General features: G+C 39.1%; 1 protein-coding gene across 1 annotated transcript in view; it reads left to right on the plus strand.

Moving 5' to 3' along the window:
- Positions 1-16,573, plus strand: part of LOC116038432 (chemokine-like protein TAFA-2) — a 108,034-nt gene that overhangs the window by 84,869 nt on the left and 6,592 nt on the right. Inside the window, exon 3 of the mRNA XM_031282838.2 lies at positions 10,622-10,771. Within this exon, the coding sequence (XP_031138698.1) occupies positions 10,622-10,771 (150 nt within the window). The remainder of the gene's footprint in view (positions 1-10,621; positions 10,772-16,573) is intronic.

The raw sequence follows: 16,573 nt of genomic DNA on the forward strand, positions 1-16,573 counted from the left end.
TAGCTGCTGTAAAGCCTGTTAGCTACGTGGATGTAACGTCATTAGCGTTTCCCAAACTGGCGGGCTATCGGCTAGCTAGCTAGTTGCTAACATCAGGGGTAGCTAGCATGGCTGTAGTAAGATCTATACATAACTAGCTATATGCCTACATAACGTTACTACAGACATAGTGATTACATCGCCCGGTTCTCTCTTATGATACATCCGAGGGCTGTATGCTGTAAAGCTTGTAACGTGGATGAGAGCTGAAGCCATGGATGAGCTCTGTTCACGAAACTGCAGGCTAACAGCTAGCTAGCGCTAGTTAGTAGGTAGCTAGCTAGTAGCACAACATAATTATTAAATCTCCTTGGTTGTCTAGCTAAATACATCTATCGTTTATTTAGCTAAGCATGTAAACGATCGGGAACAACGAAAACAATGTTTAACGTTAGTGAATATTTTAGACGAAAACGGCGAGTTCATGAGTTCGCAACTTGTAAGAGACATGACAGAGAAGCTCATGAACGCGCATGTTGCTACCGGTTGCTACGACAACGCAAACAAATTGTTGCTAGTGCGCATGCCCATCGTGAGCCAACCAGTGTTATGGGCCAACAATGCGGAAGAGCCGAGCTCCATATTTGCTTTATGCGCTTTTGAGCACTCTCATTGGAACGTACGGGGCTTCCTGCCGAACACTGTATCCAGTTCTCTTAACACTAGAAGTGCCGGAATTCCATAACTACTAGAACTGCCGTGAGAGGTCATTTTGACCGCCAGATTCCAAACTCTATAATCTCTCATGACCTAATTGCGATACTGTATTATGTATTGTGTTAGGATATCTTTAGAAAAACGTAATTACACCGAAATGTACATTTTAACGAGTTTAATTATACATTTGAGTAGTAATACGTGTTTAAATAATTCATATCATGGCATAGTAAACCATAATTATTTCATACATTCATATCCCGAAAAATATGGTGTGCAAATCCATTCAACTTAACTCATAACAGCCAAATAACAATTAAAAGTATCTTATTTGAACATTTAGCTATAACCTAACCTGGCACAGCCTCCGTTTTGGCCTCTGCTGCGGTTCGCAGCGCTGCTCGGACCGTGAGCCGCTGCCCTTTTTTCCTCCATAAACTCCGCTCTCAGCTCCTCTACTGCATGAACTGCCTCCGGACAATTTTGCTGCTGGTGCACTCCTTGGAGAGGATGTGTGCAATGATTCCAGCCAGTTCGAGGATGTATAAAGTTATATGAACACGTAGACAGCCACCGGCCGTCTACGTGTTCCGCGCCTTTCACAGAGCGAGCGCCCGGTGTTTGCCTTCTGATTCAGAACTCAGTTCATCCACGCCGTAGTAGCCTACGTTACCGACTCTGGCTTTGCCTTCGGCCCATCGGTGATGCCTACACTTGTTTACTTGAGACCGCTAGTTACGTTTCTCTGACAGAGACTATGGTAGTTACTAAGCAACCAAGATGCATCTTCAACCGCGCGAAAAATTAAAAACAATACCGCGAAAATCCAAGCGGTCAATATGACCGTGTATGGCCGAAATAGGTAAAAGTGATTGTATTTTCTTTGCCTTTTGTGTAATGTATATAAAAACTATTTAAAATTAAAATACAGACTCTTTTAGGAAAAGTCAGGCAGCAGCAGGATTGTATTTTTTTATTCAGCAAAGTTATTACACATATAAATTTCAAAACGGTCAAAATGACCGTCATGGCCGTTCTAGTGTTAATACATCCATGGAGCTGGTCCACTACTGCAACAACCTTAAGTATTTAAGCTTTCCTTATTGTTTGTATATAACTGCTGACTCAATAAACGTGATTTTAGTTGGATCTGTTTGTCTGTCTTTAATTTTGCAGTGTTACTGTGATATATATGTATGGCTATAATTATCGTTTTAGGCTAATGTAATAGCCAATGTTAGCAGCAGGGTTACCCCTGAGTGTACCCCTATGGTTGGTTTATGCCTTAAAATAATAGCCAGGATTCCCGGGCGAAAGGTACGATATGTGTCTCCATTTCAAACATCACTGCAGGTTGACTGTTCTTAGCAGCAGAGGTTGATTGTGGGCAAGAGGGCGACAACACTGTCGTGGTTAGCTCGCCGAAACTCTACTGCCGCTGCCTCGGCAACGTTAGCTAATGTCCGCTAGCATATAGGCTAACTATAGCCAGTTAGCTTTGTGTGTAACGTAATAAAAACCCACCTATCTCGTAGGAGCGAAGCTTGATATTTTATTCAATAACATTATGGTACAAAAGGAGCACTAACGCCACAGGTCTTATGTTGACAACGTGGACGCAGATATAAGAAACTCCAAAGGCAATCGTAATATTTACCTAGCAGGCTAGGCTAATGCTGTTGCGCTAACGTTAGCAAAACATCGGCGTAGCTTTAGCTAGCAGTCTAAACTTGTCTCGAGTACGGCCCTTTAACTATCTACGGTCCAGACTTGAGTACTACAGCCCTGGCAGGTAGATATTAGCTGAACAACTGAACAAGCTGCAACTTTTCTGATTGATACAATGGGAGCCTAACTCTTACATATGACCCCAATCTGTTTTTCTTATGGCTTGAAGCCATAACCACCGCCGGTTTTTGGCAAAAGCATGCTTCCCCCTAGGTATGTTAAACATCAGGCACCCATCACTGGCTCTGTTTGTGCAATTTACCACGCAACAACTCCTTGACATTTTGACTTACACTATGCTGCTACTACTACTAGCTACACGAAACACGTCTTCTTTCTGCCCCCGGTTGCGTGCGCAAGCAGTGATGACGTTGCCGAGAAATCCATGTATATTTTATTGGCTTGCAAAGTAGCTATCCGTTACCTTAGCTAATTTATGTCAAAAAGCAGTAGCTAACTAACGTTACTGCCTAGATATGGTTTCATTTTAAATACATTTAAAAAATAAATAAGGATATACTATGCACAGTGCAAACACATGACACCACTTGACAAGTCTTACAACACCTCTCTGGTCTCCAGTGAAACCATATCTTGGCAGTAGTTAGCTAATGTTTCTGCTGTTTGAGATAAATTAGCGTTAGCAACAGATAGCTCCTTCACAAGCTAATGTATCAACAGAATTCAGGTTAATAAAACACAGTAATGTAACCAAAGTATTAAAAACTACTTACACGTGTGACAGGCCTACTGCTGTTCAGTCTCGCATTGCGAGACCTAACTCAGCTACACTGTGAGGCCTGTTCAGATGACATGTCGGCTGCTGTGTGCTAAATTAGCTAGATTGCTTGTGAAGCATGGTCAAACTAACGTTAGTCACACAAGGAGATATGAGTCAAATAAAAACAACGGCATTATAGTACACACAAATATTAAGACATTTCTGTGATGTAAGTCAATAATACTAAATACTGACCGAAATGTGTTTTAATCCAGTAACGAACAGGTACTGTAGTCAGTATTTGCTGTACCAGTATTCTGACCAACAGGTGTTGACTGAAAAACACTGTTCCTCCAAGATTTTTGTTTCCTGCTACTTGCAATCTAATTGGAGACGAACAGCCAATCAGAATTGACCTTTAATTCTCCGATTGGTTGGTTTTGTGGCACACTCATAACGCTGTGAAAATTTGAGCGAGTGTGTCTAGAGTTGAGCGCGCAGAGTGAAGAGGTTGAGAGCGAGGGAGACATGACCTGCGCGCAGCAGCGTCTATCTGCGCGCAGAAAAAGACATGAAAATACATTTATTGAGCACGGAATAGGTTTTTGTTTGCTCAAACTAAATTATTTGTTGCGAGTGTTAATTTCTGTTCAAAATGCAATGTAAAGTGCTTGCAAAATATAGTTCTCTGTGCTCAGGAATGAGGCACATATAATGCCACAGAAAGAGAAGACAGTAATGGTCGAGTGTGCGTGCCTCCCTTTCTCTCAATGCTAATTTTCTTGGCAGGCTCTTAAACTGAATTTTAATTTGCTCTGTGTTTATGATTCATAACGAATGGTGCCATCTCAGAGGCCAATGTAATCTAATTATTAACACAAATGCATGGACGTACATGCACTGATGGGCATACACACGTACTGAGAAACGTATATTGTAATCTAATTAATTTGGCAAGCAGTCGGAACTGAATTTCCATTTCAAAATATGCTCTTAGTGAAAAGAACACGATGGGCCTTGGGGAAATACTTTTGCTGTGATATTAATACTAATGTCAATGATGTAGAGCTTAGAATGCAGTCTTTCAATGAACATTGCTCCATGTTGCTGGACAGTCAGGACTGCTTATGTTGCTAACTTAATTTCTTCTTCAAAAATAAATTCTAAGATTTTGTTTGATACTATTAATAACTCACTGCCGCTTTCTACATTACCATGTTTCTCAACAGATGATTGTAACAAGTTCCTTACCTTCTTTGTTGATAAGGTAACACGTCAAATCAGAAATGAATGAATGAATTGTTGAAGTACCTTTAGCAAACACAAAAGAGAAAAGGGCGTAGATACAGCAAGAACAATATGAATAAATATCATTACATTACATATCATTGGGTGGACTGACTGAATGTGTGAATATATGAATGTTGTATATATAATGTTCTTATGAATACTCTCTTTATCTGTTAGTATATTTGCCACAGTCAGTTACAAAGTAATTACATGTTTAGCATGTAAGTATTAGCTATATATATATTTCCACTTACCCAACAGGCAAAAGTTTTTGACTAGAAGGGCACTCGGAGAGCTCAGACCTCTGCCAAGGCATACCTTATCTCACAATGTTATTACATTGTGAAATTTCAGGAACTAATATTTCTAATTGTTACACCAGATGAATGCAGCACAAATGCCCTACTTTGCAATGTTAACAAAAGCAAAAAATAATGTGTATCCGCCTCATGTTTCGGATCCGCTCCAAAATTGAATGGGTTCTTCCTTGGCCCATACAACACCCTTCCACCAAGTTTCATGAAAATCAGGCCAGTAGTTTTTCCGTAATCCAGACAGACAAACCAACAAACACACGGATAAACCGACCCAAAAACATAACCTCCCTGGCAGAGGTAAATATACCATCTAAAAATGCCTGAACAACAAATAAAACCTTAAACGAGTGATTTTTCTCAATTCATTTCAAACATATTTAAAAACATTTGTATTTTTCATCTTCAAAAGGGCTTTTCCTGTAATCAGCGCATATGTTTAGCCAGCGGCTACAAAAAATAAACAAAAACCAGAGGGTGCGTTTATCTCACTAGCTAGTCCAATTATACATCATGCCAGTACTTTAATCAGACCTGATGAGGGATTGTCTGCTTCGTAGCTGCTCTGCCAGCATACTCTCTTGGCATTGAATGTGCGTCTACAGAGACTTTTGTTTTTTTAAACAAACAATTTAAACTACACAGCTTGGAAAATGTCAACACACCATTCAATCAGTACAGAATTCATTCATTCAATCCGATGACACTGTCACCTCCATAATAGTTGCTTTTGTTTCCATAGGAGTTCTTTTAGGTACTGGGCTAGCTGCTTTATACGCTCAACATGAATCACACAAATTAAGATAGCAATATCTTAATATGACTCTTTGTGGCTTTACATGTGTACTAGATCAAATAGATCAATGGTTTGAGATAATTCAAAGAGTCATTTGAGTCATTACTGAGAGCCAAACATAGGCTCAGTACCTGGTCAGACCAGCACAGCTAAATTTGTATGCACATCCTCACAAAACAGGTGGCACTGGAAGCTTGGCGACATAGTGAATACTGGTTGTCCAATGATCTACCATTGGTTATGGCTACTTACGGATATGAAGAGTAAAGCTCTATTGGTGATGATTCTCATTTGGCAGTAGAGGGTCACATACTGTAAAGGTGGATGGTGCAACAGGTGTGTGTCTGTCTGTCTGTCTGTGTGTGTGTGTGTGTGTGAGAGTGTTTGTGAGAGAGAGAGAGAGAGAGAGAGAGAGAGAAAGAGTGAGAGGCCCCCAGTGGTAGGAATGACATTTGAGAGAAGTACCCCGCTGGGACCAAGAGAGCTTTGTGTGTGTTAGCGCACACACACACACACACACACACACACACACACAAACACAAACACACACACACACCCCTCCTGGTTGTTCAGAGTCCGGGCAATCTGTCCATCTGTTAGTTTGTCAGTAGCACGTCATCCTTAGTAAATGGGGTTAACAGCCACTGCTGTGTTAAGAGAGGCAGGGATAACAAGTCCTCATGCCATGGAGCGAGATGAGAGGGGGCTTAGAGAGGGAGAGAGACATTGACAGTGTGAGAAAGAGACAGGGTGCGAGAGGGAGAACACATTATAGAAAGTGTAAAAATCTTCTGATTTAGGACCTGTGATTGAGGATAATGGTTCGCTACCCTGCTGAGTTTGCTGTGCAGAGCTAAGAGCAGGAGAAAGAGAAGGAAAAATTGGGTGCTGGAGTGGCTAAGAGAGATTGAGAAAAGGAGGGGTCATTTATGAAATAGCAGTATAAGACAAGGTGAGATAGATGAAGAAGATGAGGATAAGGAGAAGGGAGGAGAGCAGAAATAGATAGATGAAGTGTGAAATAGATTACAAAGAAAAATAGGCGCCATTTATGAAGTAGAAAAGACAGCTGCAGTCTCACCTAGATGCCTTTTTTAGTGTAGTTTAGCATCATTAGTCTTCTCACACACACACACACACACACACACAGAGCATGAGGCAGTCCAAGGCGAAAATGTATATCTCTGGAGACTGTAACACCAAGTGTTTACATCTGCTATTTATTTTAGCAGTGCATACACAGAGAAAAAATAAGCTATTTGTGAGTGTGTGTGTTGTATGTATATGTTTGTGTGTATGTCATGTGGTAAGTAATGCCTAATTTAGCTGAGTATTTATCAGAGTTTATTGGAATCTCGCAAATGATTGTTAACAAAAGAATCAAAAGAAAACATCATGGTCCATGTTTTCTGCCTTTGTCCTGCTTACTTTTTAACTCCAAATTTTAAAACATGTCAAACAAAGAAAAGACAATTACAGACTGGAATTATGGGCTGTCTCCATTATGCCCTCCATTTTGTTAGAGCATACAAGAGAGGTCTGAGACAAATATCCCAGCTCCATAGCTCCTAAGCAAAAATCCACCAGAACTGTTTTGATTGTTGCAAAGGGGAACATACTGCGATTAATGTTGAGGGAAAGTAAACCTCTACATGAGCTCACACTATGAGCCTAACAAGAGTGAATACTGCCAGTTTCTATTAATACCGCCTTTTGTGACATTTGAGTACAGCATCCTTTAAAAAAAATTGTTGTTCCCAGAATGTGTTTTACCAGTTTCCACATATTAAAGGTTGATTTGGAGGATAAAAACCACAACCAGATCTCAGGCAGGATGATTACCACTGTCTGCATTTTGTAAAAACCATGAATAGCAGCAATCAAAACAATTATGCTAATCAAACAGTTTTGGTCAGTCAGTGCTCAGTTTCCCATGTCAGTTTTCTTGTTAGAGCAACTACATAGTCTATGATTTTAAAAACCATTAAAACTGCCAGCTGGCAGTTTTAATGGTTTAAAAGTTGACATATAAACAAATGAACTGATTTAGCTGCCAGTTAGAGTATGCATAAAATTAAAGTCTTAAGTATCACATATCAAGCAGTGCCAAAATAATCACTCAACCATTCTGTCATACGGCTCCAGCTCATATTCATTTCACCATGTGGTCCATATTGAAGAAATGTACTGTCATCTATTAACATTCATTTGTCTAATCAAGCCTCAATGAACTTTTACATTCCTCCAGTAAAATCCTCACACCCCTCTCCTCATTACTCCTCTATGCTCAGCTTAGTGCACCGCCGCTTTTACTAATGCTGAGTCAATTACTACTGCAGGTGCTGAGCCTCAAAATGGACCAGGGGGTGTACGTGCCAGTGGGGGTTCGGTTAAGGTGTTTACTCTGTGTGGGTGTTGATTTTCCTGAGCTCAGTGTTAGCCAACAAGGTTGTCAAGCAAGTCAATTAGGGTGGTGCATACTGTATATATATATATATATATATATATATATAGATAGATAGATAGATAGATAGATAGGCAGGCAGACAGAGAGGCAAAATGAGAGGTATTAGTATCAAACAAAACTAAAACTCTAAAGCCCACCAGCAATCGGTAGAGGCTGCAAGGCTCATATCAGCCCAGGGCATGAAAGTGTTGGATGGAATAAATGACTTACTGTTGATTTGGATATTCTCAGACTTATGACGAAAGATGATAAAAATGTCAAAGTAAAGTCAAGAAATCTCCAAAAAGGTTCTCTCCTCTGGGGAAGCATAAATGTACACAGCTATATCTAGTGTACAAGCAGTTATGGTAGGTCAAAAGTGCAACAGTTAGCAGGTTAGATTATCACATAATATCTTTCTGCAAGAAGAATTTTTGGTTTAAGAGTGGCACAAAGAAAAAGCCACAGTATCAGCAAAGTCAATATAATTCATCCTCTGGGGGAGAGAAACAAATCGAAACATGTCATGGCCAACTGGCCATTAATCTGTCATTAGTAGAAACTTGACAATTTGGCCTGAAGTCGGCTATTGAGTAAAGGTCACGCAACAACCAAAATGGACAAAGATCTTGTGGGGATCATAAAAGTGTGGCCTGATTTGTGGAAAAGAGGTTCAAGCAGGTCACTAAGGTCAGGAAAAACATTACTATGAAGAGATCATGATGTGACCTGAGGCTCTTTTCTGATATACAAATGAAACTATGTCTAATGGTGATGATAAAGCAAAGGTCAGGCAATCACCAAAATCACTTGCAATCATTCTCTGGGGGCCATAAATATTGACACCAAATTTAGTGGCAATCTGTAGTGGATGAGATATATTTCTGTGGATCAAAGTGTTGGATTGATAGAAGAACAGATGGACAGATCAATCATCCAACATCACTAGAGGAAAAAAGGAAAGAACGATGAGAGGCAGACACACAGTGGGTGAAATATTAGACTGCTTTTCACGGAGATATTAATTGGACTGGCTTTGCAGGATTGCTGCTTTGTCTTTTTCTCATTGACGGAGCAAATTAAGAACTTTTCAAATCTCTGTTAGTTAGCCTGTTTAACATATTCATACTCTGTCTTTCAGTTTGGCTTGCTTCACTTTTAAATACTCTTTGGACAGAGCAGAGTTATTGTTTGCTGCTTTAGTTTTCATTGCCACGCAGTGTGCACCCTTTGTTGTACTGTGGGCGGACTCTTTTGTAATGGAAATAGCAGTAACTTCCAACAACTGTGTACAAAGTCGCACACACCAGACTACGTGACTATACAAACATGCACACGTACACTCACAAACACACACGACATGCAAAGTCAAGCATAGCTGAAGACATTCAGCAACAGTATACATTGTAGGTACAATCACACTCACACACACACACACACACACACACACACACACACACACACACACACACACACACACACACACAGCTTTTGACAAGGCTTATTGTTTGTCCTTGACATTTCCATGTATTTGATGAAAGGACCATGTGTTGACATCACAAATCTTCAAATGTAGAGTGATTTCTTTGTTCCCTCTCTCTTAGCTGACTCAAGGGACTTCTGTGCTCTGGGTGGACCTGTTGTTAATTAACCACACAGCTGTCTGATTGAAGTGTGTGTGTATATACATGTGCACACAAAGTGGTAGCCATAGAAGAAGTGAAGGGGCTTCATACATCTATCCTTCATTACTATTAAAGCTAATTCGCATGTGGAATTGCTATTCCATACAATCAAATCAGTATGACTATATTCTTATACAAACATTGGTTGTTTTTCTCACTTTCAATTACAGTTTTTCAATTACCATTTTATTCCCTTAGACTTAACATGCATTTTCTAAACAGATCCGCTTAGTGAAGCAGCAGCTGTGACTCAGCAGCCATGCAGTAAGAAACTGGGACTTCCAGATTTTCTATATTCGTGAGTCGCTATGTGTGAGTGACTGAGTCTGTAAACCAAATATGTATTTTTACATGGGTGCATGGTTTTGTTTTGTGCACACATCAGTGTATAAATAAAGAATCTTAATTTGATAATTCTGATTATAAACTGGTCTTTTGTGGCTCATGGCTATCTGACAATAGTCTCATGATCACATTGAATTGCCCTTTCATTTCACTTCATTATTCAGTCTGACATTGCCATTTTTAGTTTGGCAAAGGGTTGGTGTTTTGGTTCGAGCCCTTTGGCAGTGACTGGCACATCTCTTCTATCAAGGTTCATTTAAATGTTATTAATTCTGTAGGTTTAATCAGAACAACCTGTATAACTGCATTGATCTGATCTACGCTTGTCACCATTTCTGTGGCAATTGTTCTGTTTCTGGATCATGCACCGGTAGATAACATCCTCATTCTTAATCACACCAACAAAGTTCGGATTGTTTTGGTAATTTTTTTCAACAGCATGAACAACCGACAGCAAGCAAAACACCAGACCTATTTAAAAAGCTGAAAATGTGAGACTTGGGCAGTGACAACAAAATGTCTTTCTCTTTATTAAATTAAACATCAGTGTAAATGAGCCTGGTATACTGAACACAGTGTGTGTCTCTCTCTGTTTCACAGTGCATGTGAAGGCAGGGACGTGTGAGGTGATCGCTGCCCATCGCTGCTGCAACAAGAACAAGATCGAGGAGAGATCTCAGACTGTCAAATGTTCCTGCTTCCCTGGACAGGTCGCTGGCACCACCCGGGCCATGCCCTCCTGTGTTGATGGTATGTACCACTGTTTGTGTGTGTGTGTGTGTGCACATTTTGTAAGTATCTGAATGCTCCCACTGTCAGAATCACAGTGGTTTTAGTATTTTAAAATGCCTTGGGGTTTTTAATGTTTTCATGTTGATTATACTTTTTCTGTGTATGATAATGGAGTATAGCGTTAGTTCAGGCAGAGCACTAAAGGTGTGCTTGCATACTAGGTGTGTAAAGATTAACTGTTATGTATTGTAAAACCAATACAAGAGTCTGAGATTTGGTTGCAATGATAGAGAACCACAGATCTGACCCAAATTCTGCATGAAATTCTGGAAAAATTGGGTCAATGTGTGTGCAATATTGTTTAAATATGGGAATGACGGAAAACATTTTCAGACTGTCTCTCCTGAAAGACTGTAATAGTGCTCACATGAAAAGTGGAAGAAAAAGTCAACAATGGAAAAACAGAGCCAGAGAGAGATGTTCAAACCCTGTTCCCTTTTCTCACCTCCACAACAGCTGCCCAATCATGGCGTTAAGTGTTGGTGTAAATGTCGGATTGTCAGTTTCGTACAGTTACAGAAATTATCGGGCACAGCCCCCACTAAGCAGACATCAGAAAAGCGTGGGGGAGGGGGTTTACGATCCAACAATCCAACAAGCAGTTCTGATGCAGCTGCCGAGCACGACCATTATGACCCGATTCTTTTCACTATTAATCTCCTGATCCACAACAGGAATATTTGCTTTGATATGCTCCCACCAACACCCCAACCTCCTTATGTGCTACATTTTTTGGTTCTCCTGATTTAACTAAGATCTAATGTACACGTATGTGTTGGTGAGGAAACGGAGGGATTGGTTCTCCCAATAAAAGCCTTGTTTCTGCCGAAATTCTTTTAGAGCTCCCTCAAAGAGCAGAGCATTTTCTGCTAAATCTTACAGTACAACCATTTGCTTTAAATGGTCAATTCCCTCACACAAGTGTCTCTGACTGAAAAATAATTTGTATTCTCTGACCGGTCCTGACGCAGTAATCCTCTCACATGTGGCACTCAAAAACATAGCAAGTGTTATTTTGTGAGTGAAATATTTCATTGCATTATACTGCATACATCTGTACATTTTAAACATGTGTTCTGGTGTGTGCTACCCCCTTCTGAAAATTGATATTAAAAATGATATATGACTGAAGTAAACTTTGATTTGACAGTGAAAACATAAATGTCAATGCTCTCTTGGCAGTGTCCTTGTAGCCTCTGAACAGAAGTGCATGGAATAAAACCAGATTCTCTAACTGTCCTGCTTTCCTGTTGTTTCCTGCTTTGTCAATTATATTTCTGTGATGAGTTCAGAGGAATTACAAAGATGATGGATGGCATGTGGGGACATTGCGCACACAAGCAATCAAAAAATAATGACATGCCTACTCCGGCTATTATACAGATAAACGGTAAAGGTAAAAGAAACAGAAATCTAAACTATTCTGAACTGTAAAACTAACATAGTGCTTCACAACCAAGCAAATAACTCAAATGACACATCCAATATAACATAATGGCTTCTTAACTGAGAGGCAGAATATGGTAAATGCTCCATGAGGAGGAATTCAGATGTTCCTGCTATTATATTGAGCACTTTAGTCAATGCCATGTAAACATAAAGGGACTCCCAACATGAATCATTCTAACAAATATTATAATCTGCAGAAAGTGTTATCTTTCTGGAGCTGCTTTGTTGACATTGAATGAAATGTTGATTCTGTAGACCCAAATGTTGATCTGGGCTTTTACACATAAGTGAGCTTTGTTTCGCAGTAGTACTGACAATTCCAGGCTAGAAAATGTACCCATATACCCGGAAAATCCCCCTGGCTACTGTTCCTGTGTCCACAAAAGCAGTAGTTTGCACCACCTGCAGCTATGAAGATTGGCACTTGATGAAATCACAGACTGTAGTCCCTGCGGCTCTGTTGTTTCTTGCCTTTGCAGTTCATGTTAAAACTGTGAATCTATAAACAGGTATATAAAGTGAACAAATGAGGAAGTACAACTTTAACTACATAGATTTTTAGAATTCACAGTTGAATTACATAAGCACGACACATGTTCCTCACCAGCTGAACAAACACAGTAACCATGTGTGTGAGCACTATTGATTGCCAAAGATCAACAACAATTTTGACTCTAATTCATTCAGTTCAAAACACTTTATTTGTCTCCAGGTGGCAATTTACAGAGACACGTATAGTAGTACTGTAAGAATATAATATAGGAAAAAATGAAAAGGAAAAACGTGAAAAGAAAAAATCTTTTCTAATCTTTTGGTTGTGATTTATTATGTTTTTATTCAGCATGTATTATTATTATCAGTGGTATAAGAAGTATTCAAATAATTTACTAAAGTACGTGTAGTGATTCCATCATATAGAAATAGTTTTTTACAAGTAAAAGTTTGTAACTTTTATATATAAAAAAACTTGTCATATTTGCTCACTGACTAACAGCAAAGCAAAGAACATTTATGGTCTTGATACTGCTTTCTTAAAAACTCATAAAGAATCTTTGTGTCATGAGCCGGGGGATTTGAGGACCCAAAAGCAGATATCAGGCGGAAGTTTCGCTGCTTGACGATTTATTAACAGAAAAACCCGAGCAAATACAAAAAGGGATCCAAAAATGCCAAAAATGCAAAACAAATGACACAAGGGGTACAAACTGAGGCAGGCAAAAACTAAGTCCAGAATGAATGTCAAACAAAAGAACAGAATATCAAAAAAGCGGGAACACAGAGAGTGAAACACATTAGGGTAATCAACAAAGGCGGGAAAACACAGGAAGTAAAACTGGACAAGACAAGACAGAAAACCAGACTATCAAAATAAAACAAGAAACAGAAATACACACACAACAGGGAACAGAAAAATACACAACGGAATATACACAGGCCACAGAAACAATATACAAACAGGAAACATACAAAATTATAATAACAGGCAACAGAAATGTAAACAACCCCAACCGAAATGTCCATAACCACCTCCCCTTTAACTAAAATATTAAATAAATCAATTAATGAAAGCACCTTTCCCAGTGTCTTAAAGCTTGCTATTGTAACCCCGGTGTATAAATCTGGTGACAAACAAGAGGTTAGCAATTATCGACCTATTAGCATCCTTCCAGTCATCTCAAAGGTCATTGAAAAGGTTGTAGCAGAACAACTAATTGCTCACCTTGACTCTAAGGCCTTTTTACACCCTATGCAATTTGGATTCAGGAAAAAACACTCAACTGAAACAGCGTGCTGCTACTTCCTTGAAGAAATTAAAACAAACTTAGATGAAGGTGGAGTGGTGGGAGCAGTTTTTCTTGATTTAAGCAAGGCTTTTGATACGGTTAATCATGAGATACTATTAAGCAAATTGGCAAACTACAATCTTTCAATAAACACAAAACTGGTTCAAATCTTACCTGAGTGGACGACATCAGTGCGTGCGGGTGAACAATACATTATCCCCATTGAAAAGATGCACTTTGGGGGTCCCGCAAGGGTCAATCTTAGGGCTGCTGCTTTTTAGTATATATATATATATATATATATAAAAAAATGACCTTCCACTCGTATGTAATGATATTGATTTAATAATGTATGCAGATGATACTGTGCTGTACACTCATGGGAAGAATGCTACAGAGGTTGCTTTAAAATTAACAAATGTAATGCATAAGGTTGTTGAATGGCCACACAAAGCATGTCTCACTTTGAATATTGAAAGGAAGCGGTTGGCATGTCTTTTTTAAAATAGATGCAAAATTACGGAATGTACTGAGGTCTTAGTAAATGGGCATAACATTAAAAATGTGGACGAATTCAAATATTTGGGTGTTACCCTGGAACCAACTCTTAGCTTTAAGAAGGGGGAACGATTTTATTGTAAATTAGGTGTGACTGTGGTTGTAAAATTGTATATTTTGATGTTTTGTATTTCACTTGCGTGGAATTTTTATTGTTTTACTGACCTGCCAAGGGACTATGGGCGGAAAATAGCACTTGTGCTACAACCCGGTACAATGCATCTCTCCTTGTTCTTAAACAAGGTTAATGTTAACTTGTGCATTGTCCCTGTTTAAATAAAATAAATTCTAAAATTCTAAAATGAGAACGTTTGTGACCCAGCCGGTGGGCAGTGCTTGGTTTTGGCTTGACTGTTTTTAATCTGGATCCACAACAGTTCATTTACCGGATAGTTCCAGCGCCGCCAGAAGTTCTGCCGGATGTCCCTTACTTTCCGCTTTCTTTGTGCTTACTTTAAACTCCGGTCGCATCGAGGAACATTAACTGGAAACTCTGAGCAACGTTACATGCTGAAAATGGCAAGTTCTAAGGAAAATTTGGATCGTGCAACAAGGCAGGCCTGCTTGGTTCGTTCGGGGAACGATTGTAAAGATTTACAAAGAATATGTTTACGGCATTTACTCTCTAACTGGGACGTTTTGGGACCGATTGGCAGGGATTTGCTATGGACGAAATACACACGGCGATACACTGGTAAGAGCAAATGACGTTTAACCATGTATCCAGTCAATTTATATAGCTCATGTTACTGTATTAAACTACATTTAATATTGTATGTGGTGTTTTCTTTTGCAATGTGCAAATGTTCCACCAAAACAAGTTCCTTCATGAGACCATTTTGCAGAGCCACCGTTGCTGCGTCCAGAGTCTAGCTCCGCCCAAGACGATTGTGATTGGTTTAAAGAAATGCCAACAACCCAGAGTGTTTTTTCTCCTATCCCACAATGTACTAGCCAGAACTTACTCCACAGTGCTGTCTGGCAATGCTAGACTAGCATGGAAGTATTTAAGTTGGAGTGGCATATATTTAAATACTTTCATGCTAAACATGTAATTACTTGGTAACTGACTGTGGCAAATATACTAACAGATAAAGAAAGAGTATTCATAAGAACATTATTCATATATTCACACATTCAGTCAGTTCACTTTTTCTGTGGTGAGTGTTCCCTTTTGTTACAATTTTCTTTGTAATGATATTTATTTATCTTGTTCTTGGTGTATCTGGTCTTTCTAAGCCCTTTTTTCTTTTGTGTTTGCTAAAGGTACTTCAACAATTCATTTATTTCTGATGTGACGTGTTGTGAACAAACCTACTCTAAACTCTAAAAGATCACAAAATATCCCAGGTATCTTACGCATATCTTCCCTCCAATTTTGTCCTTTCTTCCTACATGAATTGAAAATGTAAATGATCCCTTATGTGCTGAATAAATTCATATGATTGTAGTGCCTGCATACAGTTATAATCTGTATTTTTGAAATGCTGCATAACCTGTTTTTTTACATATGGAAAATATTTCAAGAATTATCTTGATATTGATGTTTAACAATATTAAGTATTCAAAATCATATTTTAAACTGCCATATATTAAAGCAGCCATATTATGCTCATTTTCAGGTTCATAATTGTATTTTAAGGTTGTACCAGAATAGGTTTACATGGTTTAATTTTCAAAAAACACCATATTCGTGTTGTACTGCACCGCTCTCTCTCACTGCTGCAGATCCTCTTTTCAGCTGGTCTCTGTTTTAGCTACAGAGTGAGACCTCTTTTCTTCTTCTTCTTCTGTACTATCTTTGATTGCACTGCACATGCCCAGTAGCTCAGATGTAGATCATGTCAGCTAGCTAGCTCCATAGACAGTAAAAGAAAGGCTGTTTCTACAACTTCGGTCAGTTACAAGGCAGGATTAGCTGGGAGACTTCTAAATGAGGGCGCACATGTAAGTAGTTCTTTTGTAGATT

Source organism: Sander lucioperca, chromosome 12 (assembly GCF_008315115.2).
Source record: "Sander lucioperca isolate FBNREF2018 chromosome 12, SLUC_FBN_1.2, whole genome shotgun sequence".
NCBI classification, from domain to species: domain Eukaryota; kingdom Metazoa; phylum Chordata; class Actinopteri; order Perciformes; family Percidae; genus Sander; species Sander lucioperca.